The following is a 21,217-nucleotide window of genomic DNA, read 5'->3' on the forward strand; positions in this document are numbered from 1 at the left end:
CTCACCTCCCCTGGAAATATTCAGGAAGAATCTAATTGTTTGTAGCAATGAATATTGCTTGGTTGTAAATTTAATCTACAAATTTAGAAGGAAATAAATCTGAACATAAAAAGCTTTTGCTGTTTCAGCATTAAAAAAAAAAAAATACTGTCATTTGAAACTGTCAACTCCCCCATGTGGGTTTGTTTTGCAAGTCACGTCTTAACAAAGACAAGTTGTGTTGCTATAAAACCCTAACTCCTACCACATTTTCAGAAGGAGGTGGAAAGCATTGTTCACTGATCCCTGGTTTGTGCTTTTGGGGATATCACAGGAAAATCATTCAATTTTTACCGGGGGTAGTTGGCTCATATGAAAGCTTGATCCCGTCCTTTGCCATCTAGATCATATCAGTGCTGCCCAGATGATGCTGCCTATTTTAGGCCAGTACTTCAGAGTTTTGTCTTTTTCTATTCGTTCTTTCCTCCCCCATGTGCTGTGATAACTGGTCTACTGAGGTCCGTTTTGAAAGTAAGTTAGGTTGGTTGGACCCCTGAAGTCACACAGGCTAGAATTCAGGTCTCTGACTTTTTCCATGGTCAAGTTCACGCTAACCTCAGGGAGGGATATGAATAGTTTTACCCCTGCCAATATCACATCTACACCATGAAGGAGAAAACAATGACACCTGGAATCAGTACAATCGAAAAGCCAGGTGTCCTCAGAAAGTATAGATAGGAATGCAGTCTGTGTAGTCGTATCAGAGCAGCCTCGTGGGGCAGCCAGGGACTGAGCTGGGGCTTGAACGAGGGCCCCGACTCACACAGTCCAGTGCTGAGTTGCATCTCACTGTACTATCCCTCTTCTTTTCTCATGAATCTGCTCACTAAGATGCTTCAACTTCCTTCACATTTTGTCCACATTCTGCCTCTGTTCCTTGTTTCTTTGGCTCACTACAGAAGCCTTCGATTCCAGCTGCTCAGCGGGCTGGTCGAGGTTGCAGTTGAGTGCGTTCTTCCCTTCCGTTCTTAATCCGGTGAATGGAGGAGGAAGGACTGTGGGTTTGTGTGGCCTTTGAGAGAGTAGGGGTCTGCCCTGATTCCTGTGGGGGGCTCAAACACTGGGGGAGAGGGAGACTGGCTGAGGGGTGGGAGGAGGCAGGAAATGGGACCGGAAAGGACAGGAGGGAGAACCCGGGACAGTAAACAGAGGAGGATGAAAAGGGTAAGGAAGCAGAGACCTGTGCTCAGAGCCATGCATGGAAGGGCTAGCCTGGGGTGCAAATGTCCAAAGGTGGCAGATGCCATCCAGTGTCTAAAGGGCTCCTTGGCTGAGAAGGTTAGTTTGGGAATTAGTGTCTGGCAAAGTACCAGGTCTTCTGTCATTTTGTTACAGGGTTGTCTCTGGGAGAAATTTTTAAATAACTGGACTTTTTACTTCAATATTATTTTTCCGCTATCTACCACACAATCTGCACATTAAATCTACAACACAGATTTGCTTTTAACCTGAGTTATGTTTGGGAAGAGCTTTTCAGCTTTGGGGGAAGAGCAAGAGTGAGGAAGCAGTCGGTGGAATAATTATTATAATGTGGCCACGCTTTGCGGAGCTCCAACCTTCACTCCCATGCCTCTCTTTTTTAAACAAGAAAGGTTACCTCCCTGGGCCACCATTGGGCCAGCCCCAAGTGTGACTGTCTGCACTTGTTAGACAACAGGCATTTAATTAAAATTGGAATCTGACGTGTAGAAAACATACATTTTTTTTCATGTCATAGCTCCCCAGGAAATCATTCTTTTCCTTTCCTACTCACCTCAACTTTTCCTGCTGCCAGAAAAACAAACAAAGAAAAAAAGAAAGAAAGACTAGAGGAAAGATTATTTTAATGTTGAAAATCAAAAATTACAAAGGGCTAGGTTGCCTGCTTAATTTTTGCCTTTGGGGCAGATATTAGCCAATAGTAAAGACTGTATTGTATCTTCAGACCACAGCCAGCTTTATGGTCAGCTTCCCATATGGAAAAGGGTTTGTCCCATTTAAGGGCATTAAAATACAGCATTTAATGAATCTGTAACTAAAATCTTTCATCTTACTTTTGGGCAATAAAAGGGGTTACCTGATACTTTGTGATACATGGTTGGCCTTTGTGGAATCAAAAAAAAAAAAAAAGAAAGAACAAATAATAAACACAAGGCCCCAGCTGAAAAACAAGGCGAGAAACCACACCATCGCTGCATTTTTCGCAGTAGAGCCATTCAGTGCAGTGTTTGGGCCCCACCCAGAAAATCCCTCAGTGCCATCGTGGCCAAATAGATAGGAACTCTAGACGATTTCATTGGGTTGTTGTCCCCTTAATCTCCACGCTGCACCTCAGATCTCAAGCAGCTTCCGTGGCGCGGGCTCACTTTAATGGATCGAATCTATTTTTCATGAAAAAGCAGGAAATAAGCTGTCTCTTTCATAAAAAGATTTACAAAATGTAATCATTGTTGAAATATTCCCTTTGAACTGCCGTGTCCACGGGGGTCTCCGGCTCCCAGAGTCGTGCTTCATTAGAACCCCCTCACAAGCGGCTCCAGAAGGGCAGGTACACTGGTGGTGCCCGCTTTGATGTCTTGAATGAATGAAAGAAAAGCACAATAAAAAAGAGCTGTTGATCAAGCATAAAATACTCTTTAAGCTGACAGAATAGCAGCGTTAACACACCCTAAGCTGCTTTTAGTTTTTCCCTTTTTTCCTCACATTTTCCTGTGCTTTGTGTACAGTGGGGGTTTGTATTTTATAAGAAGTCTCTGATCTATGTAGTATGCCATTCACTAACAAAAACCAAAATAGGATTGTTTCTGTCCCACTTGGTTGCCTGACTACTCCCTCCCCTCTCCTCCCCCCCTCCCCCTCACCCCCACTTCCAAGGCGAGCAGTTTAGCCTTGCAAGGCAAGGGCCCAAATGCCTTTCATAAACTTGAGCCAATTCCTTTTGTGTGGTTGGTTTCGCCGCTCTGATTTTAATACCGCAATTAAAGACAGATTTTTATTTTCTCAAGAACTTTCTCTTGCAACTGGGGAAATGGAACTGACGCAGCTGCTACTTTTAACTAAGGAGCTATATCATTAAATAAGCGAAAGCCGCCTTGTTGAGTGATTGCTTTCCAAGGGAACTGGTCCTCCTTAGGTCTCATGTGAACCTTAAGGCCCCGTGCACATTTCATAGTTGGAGAACCCATCTACCCCGGCTTTCCGGTTTTCTGGACTTGCCGCTATCCAGGTATTAGCTCATATAATCCCCATAAAAACTGATAAAGTTGTTGTCTCCATTTCTCGGAGTCTAGAACTGAGGCTCGGGAGTGCTAACTTGCCTAATAAGATCATGGTGTACTAGTTAAATGATGAGATTCTGTTCACTGGAACTCGAGAGCCCTGGGTCTTACCACTATGCATACAGCCAGCCCTGCCAGTAAGTCTGCAGAGCAAGTGTGAGTGGGCCAGGGAGTAATTTTTAATTCCCAAGGCTTTGGTTTACATTTGATGAACATATAAAGGGAGACCAAAAAAAAAAAAAATGTATTTGATGGTGAGGCAGACACAAGGGCAAGTTGGAATACAGTGAAAGAGCCAGACTTTGGAACAGCAGTCGGAATAATTGGATTGTGTGTGTACTCTCAAGGTTTGGAGGTGCTGGGTGGCTTATTGGGCAAAAAGATTAGTGTTTTCCCGTCTTGAGGTTTGAACCAAACGGAGGTCTTGGCCGGGAGCAGCACGGTCACTCTCCAGGGAGTGGTGGTTTGGACACCTCCTCTGTGCTTGTAGTAAGTAGGCAGCAGTCCATGTTACAAAACTATTGCACATGCTACTGACGCACTTGGCCGCAGTTGGCCCTGTTGCAACAGCTCTTCAGTCAGAACTGCCTAGGGCGGTTTGAGGAGACCTGTGTCTCTCTAGGGAGAGTGTCTGTCATTTGGGAAGACATGGACCTGTGGCACAAGCATGGACGTGGCACAGCCATGCTAGAAATCATCCTTCTTAAGATCTTGTGCAGGTTACTGACACCAGGCTTCGGGAACCACGGGGGTAGCTTGTTTCTTCCTTCCCTAAGTACCGACTCTTTGCCAGCCACTGGACAAGAAAGACACTGGAGATGCCACATGCAGGAAGCTAGTCAGTGTTTCTTGGGAAGAAAGCAGGTAACTACAGTTCAGTGACTGTGACGGAGGTAAACCTCGGGACTGAAGGCCTGGAGAAAGACCCCTTGGAAGAAGGGACTGCTAATCTGAGAACACAAGGACTAGTAAGTGTTAGCAAAGCCAAGGAGAGGGGTGCAGGCTGTGCCAGGGCCCAGCGGGGAGAAGGCCTTTGGTTTGGGGGAGCTGGGAGAAGTTTAACACAGCACAAGTATGAGTATGAGCAGTGCAAAAATAAGGCCACAAAGGTAAGCAGGGCCAATCACAGCCCATTAACGTTTTAATAGTTTCCTGTACAATAAACAAGTCTTGGTTTAGCGTTATTGAAAACAGGCTTTCTTTAATTAACAAAATCAGACAAGAAAAATGACGGCAGAGATCAAAGCTTGTGGCTGGCAATACCAATAACTGACACCTGTGTACAGCATGTCACCTTTTTTCAGAAGAAACCAGCGGAAAAAACTGCTTTCCTCTCATGTAATGCCGAATGGTCCTCAGAGCAGTCCTCTGGGGCCCGAGGACATACAACTAGTCAGTGGAAAAAGTGGGACTCAGTCCTACGTCCCTTGGACATTGGATACTCAGCCTCAGCAGTCGACCTAAGTTCATAAGATCCTACTGTGAGAAAAGCAGGGTACCTGGTATCTTGAAGGACATAGAAGTCTAAAATCCAGCGCCTTCTTTCTGCACAACAACTCCTTAACAGCAGGTACCATATGTATTGTACTTATTATATCCCTACAGTCTAGCAGACATAGCACAGAGCACACAAGAAGCCCCAGGTACTTATCAAATGAGTGAACAAATGCTCCAAAATGGTGTGTACACATGGGAGACACTGAGAAGTGCACACAGAGGCCCCAGGCCCTTTTCATTGTGTTGGAAGCGGGCAGGGGAGGCCATCAGGCTTTTGACTGATTTGCCAAGGACAACTCATTTGGGCTAAACAGTGGACTTTATCTCATCCAAACAAGAGCAGGAAGCCAAAAATGACTAACTGGATTAGTGTGACCCAGCAGAGATAGCATCTCCTTGAGAGAGAAGTGAAAATGGTGACCGCAGCTCACGCAGTATTGGTTGGATTAAAGGAGAGTCCGGCCTGCTGGGGGAATAGGGGCAGAAGCCTCTCTGTCTTTGCGTTGTTTCTGGTTTATGTGTGTGAATGTCCTTAAATAACCCACCTTGCCTGGAGAAGAAAGTGAAGTGTCACACCCAGTTCTGGATTCCACATTAACAACCTCCTTCCGCAGTGTTCAACTTTGCCCTTGAGGTCTTTTGTTTAACTTTTTAATTTGAAAAACAGATTCTGCTGTGTCACAGTCTGTTCCATCCTCCCTGTCCCCACCCCCACACCCCCTCTTCTTTTTTGGTTAAAGTAAAATATAGCTATCTCAAACAAACTTCTATTTCCTTTTGTTGCTAAAATATACATCCGGACCTCTTAGTGAATACAGTTTATAAAAGTCCTTTTTAAAAGTTGCTATTCGCATTAGAATGTTTGTTGTTACTAAGGAGTTGAGTGTTCATCAACTCTGTCTTGGTCGACCTCATGACCAAAGTTTGGAAAATAGCCTCAGTTTCCTCATTGCTCTCCATGCGGCATAAGAAAGGAAAGTGACTGCCACTGTCAGAGGTACCTACTACTATTTAAGGCTTCCTGTTTTTTAGGATGCAGCCAGATAGATATTGTTTATAGTTCATAAAACCTGACTACTGTGAGTATTCCAGAATCCTGGCAGAATGGGATTCGAACTTTCATGGAGCTGTAAATTAAGGGGTGGGAAGTGTGATAAAACTCCTTAGAGAACGGTAAAAAAAAAAAAAAAGAAAAAAAAGTCGCGCTGCAATGGTTAAATGAAATTTTATAAGCACATTCAGTGTGGAACTGTTTTGCATTACATGAGTTGAATACCTTAGAGACGCCACATCTGCAGGCACTTTATTAAATCCTTAGTCAGCACTTTCCAACCTGATGAGATTACTTCTTCATTTGACTGGAGAAAAGGAAAGCTGAGCTCTGGTCCTGGACTGCAGATTTCTTTTGATGTTTCACCTTGAACACTAAGAGAGGACAATTACCCCCATCCCTCCCCGCAGCACATCCCAAACTGTAGAAATTGTGAATGTAACAGAATAATTTTGCTTAACTAGAGCCTTTGTGGGAGTATGGATTTATGGACCTCCAAAACAACGATAACTGAATGTTCCTGAGGAAAAAATAGATCAAAGCTCTGTGTTTACTTCCTTAATGTAAATGTATTGAGATAACATCATCCTATATTGTATGGTAATACTGGAACTCACTGCAGATAAGGGATAGAGAGATTCCTTTGTAGTCCATCTGGATACAGTAGGTTAGATTAAGGGGCTATAAAGTATGAGGCAGGAACCATATGAAAACATAAGCTTATGTCAATAAATGGCTGAAGACAATTTTTTGATGCTCCATAAATGAATTTTGTTTAATGTGGCAACATTTTCCCAGTGATTTGCTACTCAACCCCAACAATTTCACCATCTCAGATTTCTTTTATATTTTTCTTGTATAACCCAAGAAGAAAATGCTCAGAATTGTTCTTCAAGCAATGTTTTGAAACTTGCACTGCTTGCATAATGGACTTTGTAAGAAAACATCACAAGAGAAAAATGGGGTTTTCCAAACATTTTCTTGTCCATCTGATGTTATTAATAGTTCGTGGAAGCTTATAGAACTTGAGGGGCTTGTAAATGTGCGACCAGCTCACTTATCATTAACAGAATCAAGAGCATCTTCAGCTACAAACTGATCGTGAGAAAATTTGGTAAAGTGCATGTGTTTTTATTATTATTATAACTGTTTATCTGCCATCTCTGCAAATAAGTGATTTAATCAAAGAGACCCCATTTAAAAAAAAAAAAATTTCCTGTGTGGTTCCCCTAACCGACTCACTTCCCATTCTGGAAAGCCTGGTCAAGTAGCTGGGTTAATTGTCATGAAGATTAGTGTGATGTTGAAATAGTACTAATGGTCAAATTACAGAAGTGAAAAAGTTTAAGAATAGGTTTTGGTTGGGGCCTGAAAGGGTTAATTAAGTTTTTTTCATGGGTTATTAAAGACCCCCAACCCAACCCTTCAGGAGTCATATTGACACCCCACCACAGGGCAACTCGCTCCTCTATTGACATGTTGCTGGTCAGAGCACAATAGCCTTCTGTGTCTGCAAATCATTGCTAAAATCATCTCAAGGAAAAAAAAAAAGAGTTTGAAAGCTTTAACGTTAGACAAAAGCCCAAGAGCTGCAGTGCGCAGCTCAAAAACCCAGAGTCAGCAACTTCTATTGATTAAAAACTAACCTTTAAAGTAACTCTGAGAGTGTGTGGTTAGCATTTAAATTTAAACATGTCATGAGTTGATTTGTGTTACTGAATACCAACTCAGAAGGAGTAACATTCACATCGCATTTTTTTTTCTAATTCCCTTAAGCAGCTAAAGTATTTCATGAAATGTCAATAGGGCAAAAAGGAAAAGGGGAAGGGGGTCTGATGCTGGCTGGGCCTTGTAGTTTTCTTTCCCATGCAAATATTCACCCCCCCAAAAGAAAAGTGTGGAGAGTGCAACACAATAATTAGTCCTTTGTCTAACTTTCCCAAGTGCCAGAGAAAGACAGATTAATTAAATATACAACAGTGTTGGTTTTTGGAGTGGGGGTCTTGCTTGCTGTGTAGGCCATAAATTAGGCAGAATAAATACTTCAATGTGTTTGCAGTGGGCCTGCTACGTCAGAGCCACTGGAAGGTTGGTGGGAGGAGAGCGGAGGGTTTCTTGCTAATGATAGTCACGTCTGGGTCTGTCTGGTTGCTCATAGCAACCAGACATGATGTAACACCAGGATGAACTTGAACTTGGGGGACTTGAAAAGAGAACAATAGACCAGAGCAATCAATAAAGCCTATTTCAGTGAAGGATTACAGAGCTGCTCTGGGGTAACCTTGTCGGCAAGGCACACACTGAATAGTAAGATGTGTGAAGAAACTTTTTTTTTTTTTGCTTTGCTTTTTAAGAGAAGTGCAGAGGCACTGCAGATTTTTGTAGTGCGCTGAGGTTGTGTCCAGAAACTGTGGTATGGAAAACTGCTCCCCCTGCTGACTCACTGGGTCCCAGGAGTTTGCTTCAAGAACTACTATGCACTGTCAGATTTAAGAAGTCGGGAATTTCACAACTGACTTCGAAAGTGTGAGAACAGAAATTGTAAGCATTATTCGCCACACCCAAAGTTTGAGACTGTTTTGTCAAAGAGAGAGCTTTCGGCTCTAACGTGGATCGGAGTCAGCTCTTAGTAGAGCCTACTAAAAGTTTGGAGTTTGCCTCCCTTCTTTCTTTTCCCCCCCGTCTTTCTTTTGTCCAGTTAGATTTAGGCCTTGTGTGTTTGCCAGGATGATTTCCTTTCAGGACACAAGAGGCTTTATTGTGTTCCTCAAAGCCTGTGGTCAAAGAATAACCTCGAAAAGTATACAGGATGAGTAGTTTTTCGGTTTAGGTTTAGGTTTTTTCAAGTCCTCTGGAAATCAAAGGTAGCTTGTGTGACCAGGAAATCTTATACCAACCTCCATGTAGCTATCATTTCGCCATTTATCCCCAGGATCAAATGAGTCCTTACTTTACCTAATTGAATCTCTTGGATACGAATGAGCCTTCATCTGACTGAATCAACCCAAATGTAACCCTTTCTGATACCGTCAACTTAGATTTTGGAAGCATTCACTTTCGCTAGAAGTTGATGATTTTTCTGTGAATAATGATAAATGTGGTAAATTTGGTAGGATATCTCTAGAGAAAAGTTGGCAAAAGCTATATACTTTTTTATTTCACTTGAGAAATTGACTCTGATATTAGACCATAATTGGTCACTTTGTTTAGCTAACAGAAAAGAAATGCCAGCATCTAAAGTGATATATAAACAGACTATTGCCCAAAACTAATCACCTAAGATTTATGGAAGGAAAAGGTAACTGGGTCCTGCAGGCATATGGAAGGAAAAAAATACGAATGAGGGTTATGCAGTGGCCTCATTTGTTTCCCTTAGGACATCATGGTAGCTAACAGGGTGAAACCTTGATACCACTTGATTATTATGTCTTTTTTGAAAATATTGAGCTGAAAGGAGTATTTTATATCATAAAATCTACCTCATGCACATATGAGAAAACTGAGTATAAGAGACAAGCTATGACTGGTCCAAAATCACTCAGCACTCTTGGTGCAGCACTTTTTCCGCTTTACCTCCACTTACTCTTCTATCACTATTGATCATCTATGCCCATTAAGAGAACGTCACAGTAACATCTACAGTGTCTATATCTCATTGAAAAGGAGATGTTGCAAAAATCATCGGAGTACACGTGCATCATCACATAAAACCTCGCCCCTTACACATTCTCCATTCATTCAACTCCGCGTTGTTGAGAACCTTCTATCCCGGGCACTGGGATAGGCACTGAGGATTCAATGAAAAAAAAGATGGTCCCATTTCCTGCCCTCCTCTAGCTGTCCCCACCAGACTACAGAATCTATACATGTATTTCAAGTGGACACAACTACTTGATTTTGTAAGACACACTCAGAACATTAGCAAACCCCAATGAAATTTCAATTTTAGAGGAGTGAGATCAGTTTCAGTGTCTCAAGATTTACTACTATTTGTCATTCCTTCTCTTCTCCCGATGAACGACCCGCCCCCATGCCACCCTATCTCTAGCAGTGATCCTGATTTCACAGTTGGAAGGACAACTTCTAAAGATGTCATTTTCTAAATTGCACGTCTAATTGCATTTTTTCCTTATGTCTTCCAGTCTTGGTACCTGGGATAAAAGTTGCAGCGTCCCACCATCCACCAGACAGACCACCTGACCCCTTCTCAACTCTGTAACATGGACGCATCCTCAACCCAGCGCGGTTACAACTTCACTGTCAGTGGAAGGGGAGAATCAAATCAACTTGTACATGGAAACAGCAAGCATTATGGTCAAAGAGCAAAGGCCATAACCTTTTGGGATTTTTTTTTTTAACTACTTTAGGGACTGTTGTAATTTTCTCATATGGTGCTGGAAATGGTTGGGCTTTGTAATATTTGAAGTGTTTTCGTGGTAGCGTGAGCATTAGGTGATGTGGCTAGAGGAGGTCTGCCCTTGCTCACTGACTTCCGTTGTAACACACTTTCCTTACAGAGCCTGGCTGTTTCACAGTATTTCATGAATTTACCCATACAGGTGTGAGCCTCCTTGAGCAACCAGGAGGCACATGGAGAACTAAATCTTTTGTAGTAGCTGAGATCTGCAATATATAACTTACGGGACAGTCAAAGGGCAATGTTTTTCTGTAACATACTGGAAAAAGAAAATGCAGTTATGTTCCTTTTTTATTTTTTCTTTTAGTTTGGTTTGGTTCAGCAGTCAGCAGTTAAATAAATAACATGGCCCGCAAGGACAGTGAATCCACTCACATTGCAGAACAATTCCGAAAATGGCAAACTACTACTACTACTATTCAGTTTTTTAAAAGTTTTGAAATGCTGCACTTAACATTTGAAAAAAAAAAAAAACATTTTTTTTCAACAATTTCAATAATGACACACAAATTCACATGGAAATGGGGAAGATGGTCTGTTTTGACAGAAACTGACAGGAATCAATCAAAACAATCGAATTTTGAATTGAGTAAAGTGCAATTTCATTGGATAGCTAAATATCTTTGTAAGATAGAGATTGTTGAAAATTCTATTTTTGTTTTTCAAGTCCTTTCACCCCAGGACTCTAAATTATTGGGGTAAAAAACAGCCTTGCAAGAAAAAGGGGAGCTATTTTTGCTTTTTATGTTTTTTATTGTTAAACTTGTATCCCTTTAAAAACTGAAGGAAAATTTAAAAAAAAAAACAAAAAACAAATCTAATGGTGCTTTTACCACAATATGTTAACTACATTAAATGCTAATTAATTATTTTCTGTTATCAAAGCACATAACTAAAATGAAGTCATGGTATCTGTTAATTTTATAAGCTAGAAGTCACTATAATGGATTATGCCAATTCTGAAAATTTTTACATGTATCCGGCAACATAGGATTTATCAGTTATCAGACACTTCGTTGTACCAGAGATTGTCCAGAAATTTTAAAGACCTTTGCGCCCCTGAACTGGGCTATGGGAAAAACAAACAAATAAATAAATAAATAATGAAACCAATACTGACACAAATGCTGGTGCCCATTCAGATCAAGGGTACTTGTTAGGGAAAACAAAGTTTGCACCCCCAAATGTCCTGTATCTTATGTAAAAAAAAAACAACAAAAAAACAACAAAAAATAACAAAAAAAAAAAGTGCAAGTGATTTTTCTACCAGACAGCGAAGCACCCCTTTGCTTCCCATGCAACTTCAAGAAGGTTTCCTATACTATACATATATATACGTTCTGGTTGGCAAACCCTGCTGATCAGAGAAAGTCTCTGCATGTTCTAGTGTTAGTAACTAATTTTTATATAGTTAATGTAGGATAAAGTAGAGTGCATTAAGACACAATATTGTAATCCCTACTCTAGGCACTTGCCTTTAAACTATGTTTTTCAGCCCTTCAGAAGGGTTCTACTACTGTCCTATACAATCAAGTAACTGAAATTCTTGGGAAGACACTTTGCTCCTCATCTTTCCCCTGAAACAATGTTGTTTTGTTTTGTTTTTTTTCCTTAATTTGCACGAAAACAAAAATTCCATATCAATGTGCCTTGCCCTGGATAGCGATTATTTGTGGAATTGTTGCACACGCTCCTCTATTGAAAGGGGTTTTTCCCTAGTCAAGCATTTGGAGACACTTTTTGTAAATGTGACTTTTATGTCAGCCATTGTCAGTTTCAACATCTAGAACTAAATAGAAAGTTAGTTGTTCCGCAGATAGGAGTAGTCTTTATTGTCCTCTGTGGTCAGTGGCAGTGCTATTCTGAGATCTGTAGATGCTTAGAATATCAGTATTTTGGATGTTGCTGCATTTTACAATTTATTTGGAGTCTTCCTTTATTCCCTCCCCCAGATATATGAAAATATGCAATACCTGCTTATATCGTGTAGAAAAGCTTAGCGATTATTAATTTTTCTTTTATTTTTTTTATTTGACCAAAGTCGGTGCTGCACTTGACGCAGTGTGTTTTAGGTGTTTGTCTTTGTACTTTTTTTTGTGATTTTTGAATGCACGTGCGCAGGAAGGGCTCCTCTTAGAGAAGCAGTCAAACTGTGAAGCACTAAGCTGACCCTGCTTCAAGCAATTTTGTTTTTACAACTGTTCCTTTCACAAGCAAGCCTTAAAAAAAAAAAAAGACAACTTCCTTTTTCTTCAGCTCCCACACCCCATTTTTCTTAGCAGACTGCAGTCAATCCACATTCAATAAAAAGTATATAATGCCCATTTTTATATGCACGTTTTTAAACTTCCAAGTTCTGAAAATTGTTTACTGGTTATCTCTATTTAAGGAAAAAAAAATAAAATAAAACATTTTGGATTTTCATATGTGTCTGATAAGTGGTTGAATAGTCGTTTGGCGCTGTTGTATGGTGTGATTGTCAGTATATGGTGTCACTTCCTATAGCCAGCCAGCATACTTTGCCTTCCCCTATAGCACTTAGCTGGGCATTACTTTATTATGACATATGTGCACTAAAAGAAAGAAAAAAGGAAAAAAAAAAGAAAAAAAATAGCAGCTTTCAGTGCTTCACAGTGAAGGGAAAAAAGCCTAGACAAACATTTTGTCAGAACCTTGCGATAAGCCAAGGTATTACCAGTAAATTGGTTGTATATACAATAAAATTGCACCCTTTTTTTAAAACAAAACAAACTAAGCAATAGTTTGGGCAGTTTTAGTTGTTTTTAGTGAGCATGTTGTAGTCATGACTGCAAAGAGAGAGAATAAACTGCCCACTCAGAAGATATGTAATTTGTATTGTTGTATAGTTTTATTGATTACACTGATTTATTCTACCCTATTTTATAATGCAGGACTTTTGTAATGTTGTTTAAATGAGGAAAAATTTCTGTCAAATTAGCCTAGTGAAACTTCCAATTGTTCATTATAAAGGCAGCGTTCATAGAATTGCTTTTCTTTCTTTCCCGCCCCCCTTTGGGAACTGGATTTAAGTTTAAAACTCTCCTGTTTCCTTTTTTTTTTTTTTTGTAAGTATTTAAATACAGTTATTTTTTTCTCTCAATGGTATAGCATATTCCTATGCTTGAGAAGTATAGGTCTACTGAAAAACCATTGTAAATGGATGTTACAGGTATGCTGTATTTTTGAAGGTATTTTGTTGTATTAAGTTTGATGAAGCTAAAATTAGGGAACTCTGAACAGATTTGCAGGAAAAAAATGTTTTAAAGGCTTTAAAACATTAGGGAGGCAGTCTAGGGTGATAATGAACAGGGGTTAAGTATTAAATACACTAAGTTACATTTTTGTTCATGTTTCATTGTCCAGAAAGCAGCAGGAAACTGTAGTTCAGTTGTGATCAAGCAGGAAAAAAGAAACACCAACAATCTGAGTGTTTACCTTTTTAGATTAAAAGCCAAGCGAAGAAGTTTGAGGAAGACTTTGGTACCTGGGGTGTGTAGACTGACAGACTGAGGGCTATCAGCATGTGAAGGCCCAGCCCTTGATTCTGAGACACATTTGAATTTTTTTCCCTTCCGTCAAATGGCATTAAAAATCTTGGCAAAGATAAATCCCTCAAGTCACTTTTCATGTTTTTTCTTTGGGAACTGAAGTCAGAGGCACAAACACTAAATTTTATCATTTTTCTATGTACTTTTTTTTTTTTTTTGGCCTTTTCCCTGGCCACGAAAATGCTCCTTTTCTGATCCTTTCCCTAATGCCACTCTATCCATCCCAGAGCCCTTTTCTTTCCTTTGAGGTTTGAACTAACTTTTCTGTTTCTTCACACCCTGGCATGACAGTTCGTTAGTGTCAGCTCCTCCCCACCCCGACCCCTCGGCCAGGTGTTGGCCATAGGCAAGCCAACAGGTACATTTCCCAATGCTTGTATTCTTCACTCCCTGACAGTTGAAATGTAAAGGAACCCAAACCTTCCAGAGTCATGGTATTCAGTCAGCCCACAGGAATATGCAAAACCCATCTCAAAAAGTTTGTCTTTCACTTTGCAAACCCTTATCCCCATGTGCTTTGAATTCTGTAGTAACAGTGTCATAAAGTATTGACAAAATCTGGATTAAGATAAACATTTCTTCCTTGTGATTTTTTTTGGGGGGAGGGAGGAGGGGTTTCTAAGAATGTCATTTAATGTACTTTGCATCATGTCTCTGGAAATATCTTTTATCCATAGTGGTGGTGGTGGTGGTGGTGGTGGTGGTGGTGGTGGTGGTAGTTTCTCTTTCTTTCTGTTTCTCTCTTTCTTTCTTTCTTTCTTTCTTTCTTTCTTTCTTTCTTTCTTTCTTTCTTTCTTTCTTTCTTTCTTTCTTTCTTTCTTTCTTCTTTCTCTTTCTTCTTTCTCTTTCTTTCTTTTCTTTCTTTCTTTTCTTTTTTTTCCTGGTAGCAGGCCTCCATAGAACAAATTTAAAACACAACTGGCATGGTAATGTAAGGAGAGCTTCAGTGGCACCTCACCACCCACCCTCCGAGATATGTCTTTGGACAGTCTCAGAAAGCTGCACTGCCCACCAGCAGAGCTTTCATTCAAATTGGCTTCCAAGGCCAATTTTGTCCTGAAGTCAATGCATGTATTTACTGTTTGACAGTAAACTCGCTCTGCCTTCTCCACGTCCAAGGCTGTGCATTCGTCTAATTAGTGTCGTGTATGTTTTCCTTTATTTTTTCCAATAAAAAAAGCAGTGGGATGAAAATTGCTTTGATATATAGCAGGTAACATTGAAGCTATTCCATAGCACTTAACTGTAGTGAATACTGTGTCACCAATTCTGAAATCAATTTAATGTTTAATGCAAATCCATTACATGGTGCTATTACAGGCTGACAAAATGATTTACACAAATGTGACAACTTGGGCTCAATTCACTCTGCTTTCCAACAGTGTAAATGCATAGCAGTGTTTATCTGCATGAGAACTATGCACTAATCTATCTGAAGAAAAAAAAAAACTATATCAACTTTGGTATCTACTTTCCGTTTACTTCAATCCTTGCCTTTTTGGTCATTGTTATAATGCCAGCTTTAGGACAGAAAGAATTATAAGAAAACCAGCATAATACCTGATATATTAAAATGTAGTGCCTGTGAAATCTGTATTATATTGCTCTTCTGAAGTAAGATTTTTCTACACCGGTAGCCTTCGCTGTCTGTCAGTCAGGACCTTCTGGTATAGGTGATGTAAAATAACCGTACAATATTAATGCATGCTACTCCATAATGCTTAGTGAACTGTATGAATATTACTCAAAGTTATGTTAGTCTTTTTTTTTTCTGACTTGGTTCTTGTCAGCTAGGTTTAAAGGTATTTCACTGAGAACGCAAATTCTGTCTTTTCTTGATTTCGGCTGTTTTCAGTATTTTGGAGGTATACATTTACTTAAATTCAGTATTACTTGTGTTTTTGTTTTCGTTTTTGTTTTTTGTTTTCTTCTTCCTAGGGGACAAGCATGGGTGTTTGATTTCAGAAATCAGTCCCTGGCAAGACGTTTGTCTAAAAACGACTGTTTCAATTTCAAGAACTCTGCTACAAAGACACTTTGAGAACATTTCCAAGTGAGGGACATTTTCCTTGACCCTCGACTGAAGCTATGCTGATTCTGAAGCATTTTCTTAATGGACAATGTTTAGCCAGGTACCCATGCTTGATCCGTCTTCACACCAGACTTCCTCATATTAAAAGAAAGAAAGAAAAAAAACGAAAAAAAAATCTTTAAGAAATCACTTGGCTATTTAGTTTCATGCACAGTTGCAATATTTTCTTCAAAAAAATAAAACTGTACAAATTTTGGGCCCGATTCATAAGAAAAAGAAGTTTGCTATTAACACGGGATTCTTTTAAATATACTTGTTTTTTGGTCTAAATTTGAAGCTGTTTCCCAAATTAAATAAATTTCATCTCATTTTTTTCCTTTAACCAGCAACCATCTGAGTTTTATGCCTGAAAGGGTTACATAACCAGATTAGGGGGACGGGGAAATGGGGAACAGACACCGGAAACGCTCAGAAAGCTAAGGGTGACCACCTGCAGCTGAGCATGAGACCAGGGAGTCAGCAGCACTTGGGGGACAGGACCTCGCTTGTGTGCCAGGTATCATGAGTTTCACATGTGGACTCCTTATACTATTTAATTCAAAAAACATAATTTCTAAAATGTGTCTGGACCACAAGAGTATGTGGTGGAAGTGCCACCTCTAATCCAACCAGAACACCGGGTCATGTGATAATGAATTTTTGTATCTCTGTAGTGGTATTAAGGACAGTGTCCAACCAATTGGGCTAGTTTTTTCCTGCTGTTTTTCTGCTTAACTTCTCAAAATGACAGAAGTCTTCCCCCCCCCCCTTTTAATTCTATTTTTTAATTTTTATTTTTTTTTTTAGTCATAGTCTATGAATTAGCACTTTTTTTTTTTTTTTTTTAAACGTCTCAACCCATGGTCACAAGACTACTGCCTGGCTACTTTGGGATGGAGACTGGAGAGGGCTGCCAGCTCCATTCTTTCTCCCTGGTCTCAGACCAGCGTCTTTGCACAGCGAAGGCATTTGGTAATGTCACCACTGAGATACTAATTGAACCCAGAGCCAGAGCTTTATCAAGTTCTAGGAGGCCCTTAGGGAAGACTTTCAAAGGCAAATACACATGCCCCTACCCCATAGCCCTGACCTCTTACCCATAACAAAGTTCACTGCGGACTTTTCCCTCCACCGTTGGAAATCTGTCCACTCAGGATACCTCGGTTTTACATTTCAAATTGTGGGGGAGGGAGGAGATTGAACACTTCCAATGATAAGATATCCATTGTGAAACTAAACACCCCCGTGTTAATAACTTGGTTTGACATTTGTTTTTATGAGCCGGGCCCCCTGTGCCTCTAGAATACTTGTATTGACTCTCATAGTTACCCTTTTAGTTTTACTGTGTTCTGTGAAAATTTGTAATTGGTTGAGAATCACTGTGGGCGCCCATTCTTATTCAACTAAATCTCCACAGGTTTTTTGAGCTGGTGTGGATTAGTTTAACTCTTGTATTCAACCATTAGTGCTACCACCTTCTCACATTACAATACAATTACTGGAAGCAAGTACTGCATTTCCTATGCAACAAAAAAGGAAAAATAAAAAATTGCTAATGCTACGGAAGCTGTGTCATCATTTACTTTAAACCATGCCTGGGTGGTTGTATTTGATTGACAGTTACGGGTGTGGATTGGAGGGTTCCCCCAGAAGATCGGCTTCCTGCACCATGGAGTGCGTGTTATCCTTGATGGATGTCAGGCACATCACGCCCTTCACAGAGTTCTAATGGGCAGTAATGGTGGTTTTTTCACCTACTTAGACAAATACAAGGCTTACCACTCACATAGTGCTTATAGTACTGTGTTTCCCTGAAAATAACCCGAAAAGAAGCCCTAGCATGATTTTTCAGGATGACATCCCCCGAACATAAGCCCTAATGCGTCTTTTGGAGCAAAAATTAATATAAGACCCGGTTTTATTTTCGGGGAAACACAGTATGTGTCTGATACTGTTCTAAGCTCTTTAGATAGTGTATCAGTTAAGGCCCAAACAGGAATCAGGAATAGGGTTCACTAGGTTTCCAACAGGGCACTCTGAAGTAGCATAGACATGGATAACTGTAGGCTATAGCCACTACCCATGGAGCTGGGGAAAAGAGGAAAGATTGGGTCACTAGAACCTAGGAACCCCGCACAGCTGATATTAGGGTGTTTACTGAGACAGGTCACCATGAAGGTGGGGGGTACCGCATGACTGGTAGTCAGACTTCTGAGAGGATGTGGGGCGGTGGGTGATACGACCAGGGAGAAGGACATAGGCAACAGAATTGTACTTCTGAGGAGGCAAGGCATGGCGGGTGCTGAGCTAAAAGGCGCTGGAGACTCTTGGTGCATCCATCCTCTGCTGCTGTCACATTGTGGACAGGAACTGAAACCAGAAAGAAGTCGCTTCTCTTCCTTCCTTCCTCCTCCTAAGCTCCTGCCAGTGTCTCTCATTGGCTGGATCTAACGTCAGCCATCTAGCAAGGGAGTCTGGAAAATGTACTGAGAAAATTACTAGCCCCACAGAACAGTATAGGAGAGTAGGTTTGAAGACCAGAGACACTAAGTAAATAAATGGCACATATATCTTAATCCATTTAATCCTCACAACCGCACCGCCCTATGAGGTAGGTATGACTTTTATCCCCATTTTACAGATGAGGAAACTGAGGCAGAGAGAAATTCAATAATTTACCCAAGGTCATAAAACAAATGACAGGTGGGATTCTAATCTAACAGGTCTGGCTCTAAATTCCATCCTATAATCACTACAACATACTGATTCAATTATTTATTCAATAAGTATTTTTCGAGTACCTATTATGTGCCAGAACTGTTCCAGGGACTAAGGATATTAAGCAGATAAAGACTGGGCAACTATTCTTGTGAAGTATACAGTCTAGTGGGCAAAATTGCATTATTCAAATAAACACAGCAGCAGAGGTAAGCATGGAGTTGTGATAAGTGCTCTAAAGGATTTACATTGCCCTGAAAGCCTATTGAGACTAGTCGGACAGACAGAAATGAACCAGGCAAATGGTGAGGGTAAGGGGTGGGGGAGCGTGGAGGAGAATGTTCTAGGCAGAAGGAACAGCCTGTACAAAGAGCATGTAATAAAATGGAACTTTCCACCTATGAGGGACGGGAAAAAAGGCCTGTTTGGATGAAGAAGAAAAAAGGAAAGGAAACAGGATACAAGATGAAGCCAGACATTTAGGTCAAGATATTGCATGGCCTTGCAGTCATATTAAGGAATTTTGTCCTACCCGCTAAGAGCATCATAAAACATGTATCAGTCAGACGAGGCTAGATCTGTGTATGCTGTGACCCAAGTCCAAAATCTAAGCAGCTACAACAAAAAGGTTTACAACTCATTTTGCATGCTGTGAAGTGTTGCATGAGGCCTTTATACAGAATCTCCTCCTTCTAGGACCCAAGGTAAAAAGCAGCTACCATACGAACCACTGCTGGATGTGTTCGCATGGGGAACAAAGGAGCATGGCAAGGCAAGCACTGGTATTTAACAATTCCACCTGGAATTGACACACACTACTTCCACTCCCATTTCACTGGCCAGACTGTGTCATGTGGCCGTGCCTTGGTTCAACAGGACCAGGAAGGAAAATCCTCCCTCAGGGAAGACTAGAGGACATCCTGACAGGTTAGTCTGAGGAGAGGAGAGAAAAGCATGCCATGTGGAGATGGGCTGAGTGGAGAAGGCCAGCGAGAGGCCACACAGCTGGGCTGTGGTGCCATCATACAGTGGAAGAGAAGTGGGTAGATCAGAGAGATTAATCAGGATATTGATAGCTACTGCGTGTTGAGCTCTTTCATGTGCCAGGTGCTATAGGTGATTTGTGACTCAAGGACATTTCTGACTCATGTGAATAGAGCAATTCCGCACATCCACGCCTTAAGTTAGAATCAGTTACTACCTTTCGGTTACCACTCTGGCCAAGAGCAGACACTTTGGTTTTCATTATTTGGAGTTCAGAAATCGGAATTAAAGTCAGTCAACACCACTCCTTTACTGACATACTCTGAGACAGAGCATGTGTAGGTACAGGGTGCAAGGGTCAGGGATGAAGGCCATACCAAGAGCAAAAGCGCCAACTCAGGCGAAGGCTGCTTTCGTTGAATCTTGGCTCTGTGTTTTATTCACTCTGCGGTATTGGCAAGTGCCTCAGTTTCCCCATTGGTAAGATGGGAATGATAATAAGAGCACCTAACTCCCTCACAGGCTCTTGTGAACAGTTGATGAATTAACATTTGTAAACTTACTAGCAGTGGCCTGGCACATTGTAAATGCTATGCACGTGAATGCTGTAACTGAAAAATAAATAAGCTGTTCCACAATGTAGCGATAAGGCATTCTTTCCGTGCGCTGGTGGCATAAGCTTTCATACTTGCCATTTCCAGGCCTCCATTTGGGTGAATTATGGGAAAAAAAACTTTCATCCAATCCCTGCCTCAATTAAGTGGGAAGAAATAGCATAAAAAAAATAGTCAAAGGTTTGAGGACAGACATACTTGGGTTTAAATCTCGGTTTCTCATTTAATTAGTTCTGTGACATTAGGGGCCTCAGTTTGCCTGTATATAAAATGGGAAGAAGGATATATCTACCGTATGAGATCATTAAGAGGGCTAAATGAATTATGCATGCAGAACACCTAGCACAATTTCAACCACATAACTATTACTATTTGCAACCCTGGACTGGTACATTTGGTGCATCCCTAAGGAGAGAAACGCGACACCCGGGAGGGCAATATTGTATAGTGGAAAGAAGCCTGGATTTGAAACAAGAAGACTTGGATATGAGTCCCACTTCCACTGTTTATTGGCCATATGATATTAAACAAGTTATTACACCTCTCTCCGAGTCTCTGTTGAAAGAGGCCCAAATGGCTTAATGAACACGAATGAGAATGTGCTGGAAGCACAATTCCAGCATCAGACACTAAAGAAGATTGAACAGAACCCAGCTAGAAGGCCCTACCTGGCTATGGTTCCTGTTTCCCTCAACAGTATTAACTGCCAGGGAAAACTGTTCTCCTCAGGCAGGGAAAGTAGACCAAGAGAAGTGGTACTGGTCATCGTTTTAACCCTTCAAGTTCTGGCTCCTGGATAAACAGTCATGGTTAAATTGTAGAGGTCTTACTGGTCTTTGAGAAACAGGGCCTCCCTTGACCTATAAGGAATGAACTAGCTTCTATTCATCTCTGAAATACATATGCCCATTCTATATTCACTTCCCATCTGGCACATTCAGCTTGAATTTCAAGTTCATTACAGTGAGTCCTGCTAAAACAAACAAAATGTAAATGTATT

General features: G+C 40.8%; 1 protein-coding gene across 3 annotated transcripts in view; it reads left to right on the forward strand.

The window, feature by feature from the left end:
• Window positions 1-12,685, forward strand: part of NFIA (nuclear factor I A) — a 355,469-nt gene extending 342,784 nt beyond the window's left edge. For 2 of the 3 annotated variants that reach the window (XM_033113887.1, XM_033113888.1), the window contains one exon: window positions 9,987-12,683. In XM_033113887.1, the coding sequence (XP_032969778.1) occupies window positions 9,987-10,004 (18 nt within the window). In that variant the 3' untranslated portion in view covers window positions 10,005-12,683. Of the gene's footprint in view, window positions 1-9,986 lie in introns of all 3 variants that reach the window. The other variant, XM_033113886.1, reaches the window with a different exon arrangement.
• Window positions 12,686-21,217: the final 8,532 nt, after the last annotated feature.

Source organism: Rhinolophus ferrumequinum, chromosome 9 (assembly GCF_004115265.2).
Source record: "Rhinolophus ferrumequinum isolate MPI-CBG mRhiFer1 chromosome 9, mRhiFer1_v1.p, whole genome shotgun sequence".
Taxonomy (NCBI): Eukaryota; Metazoa; Chordata; class Mammalia; order Chiroptera; family Rhinolophidae; genus Rhinolophus; species Rhinolophus ferrumequinum.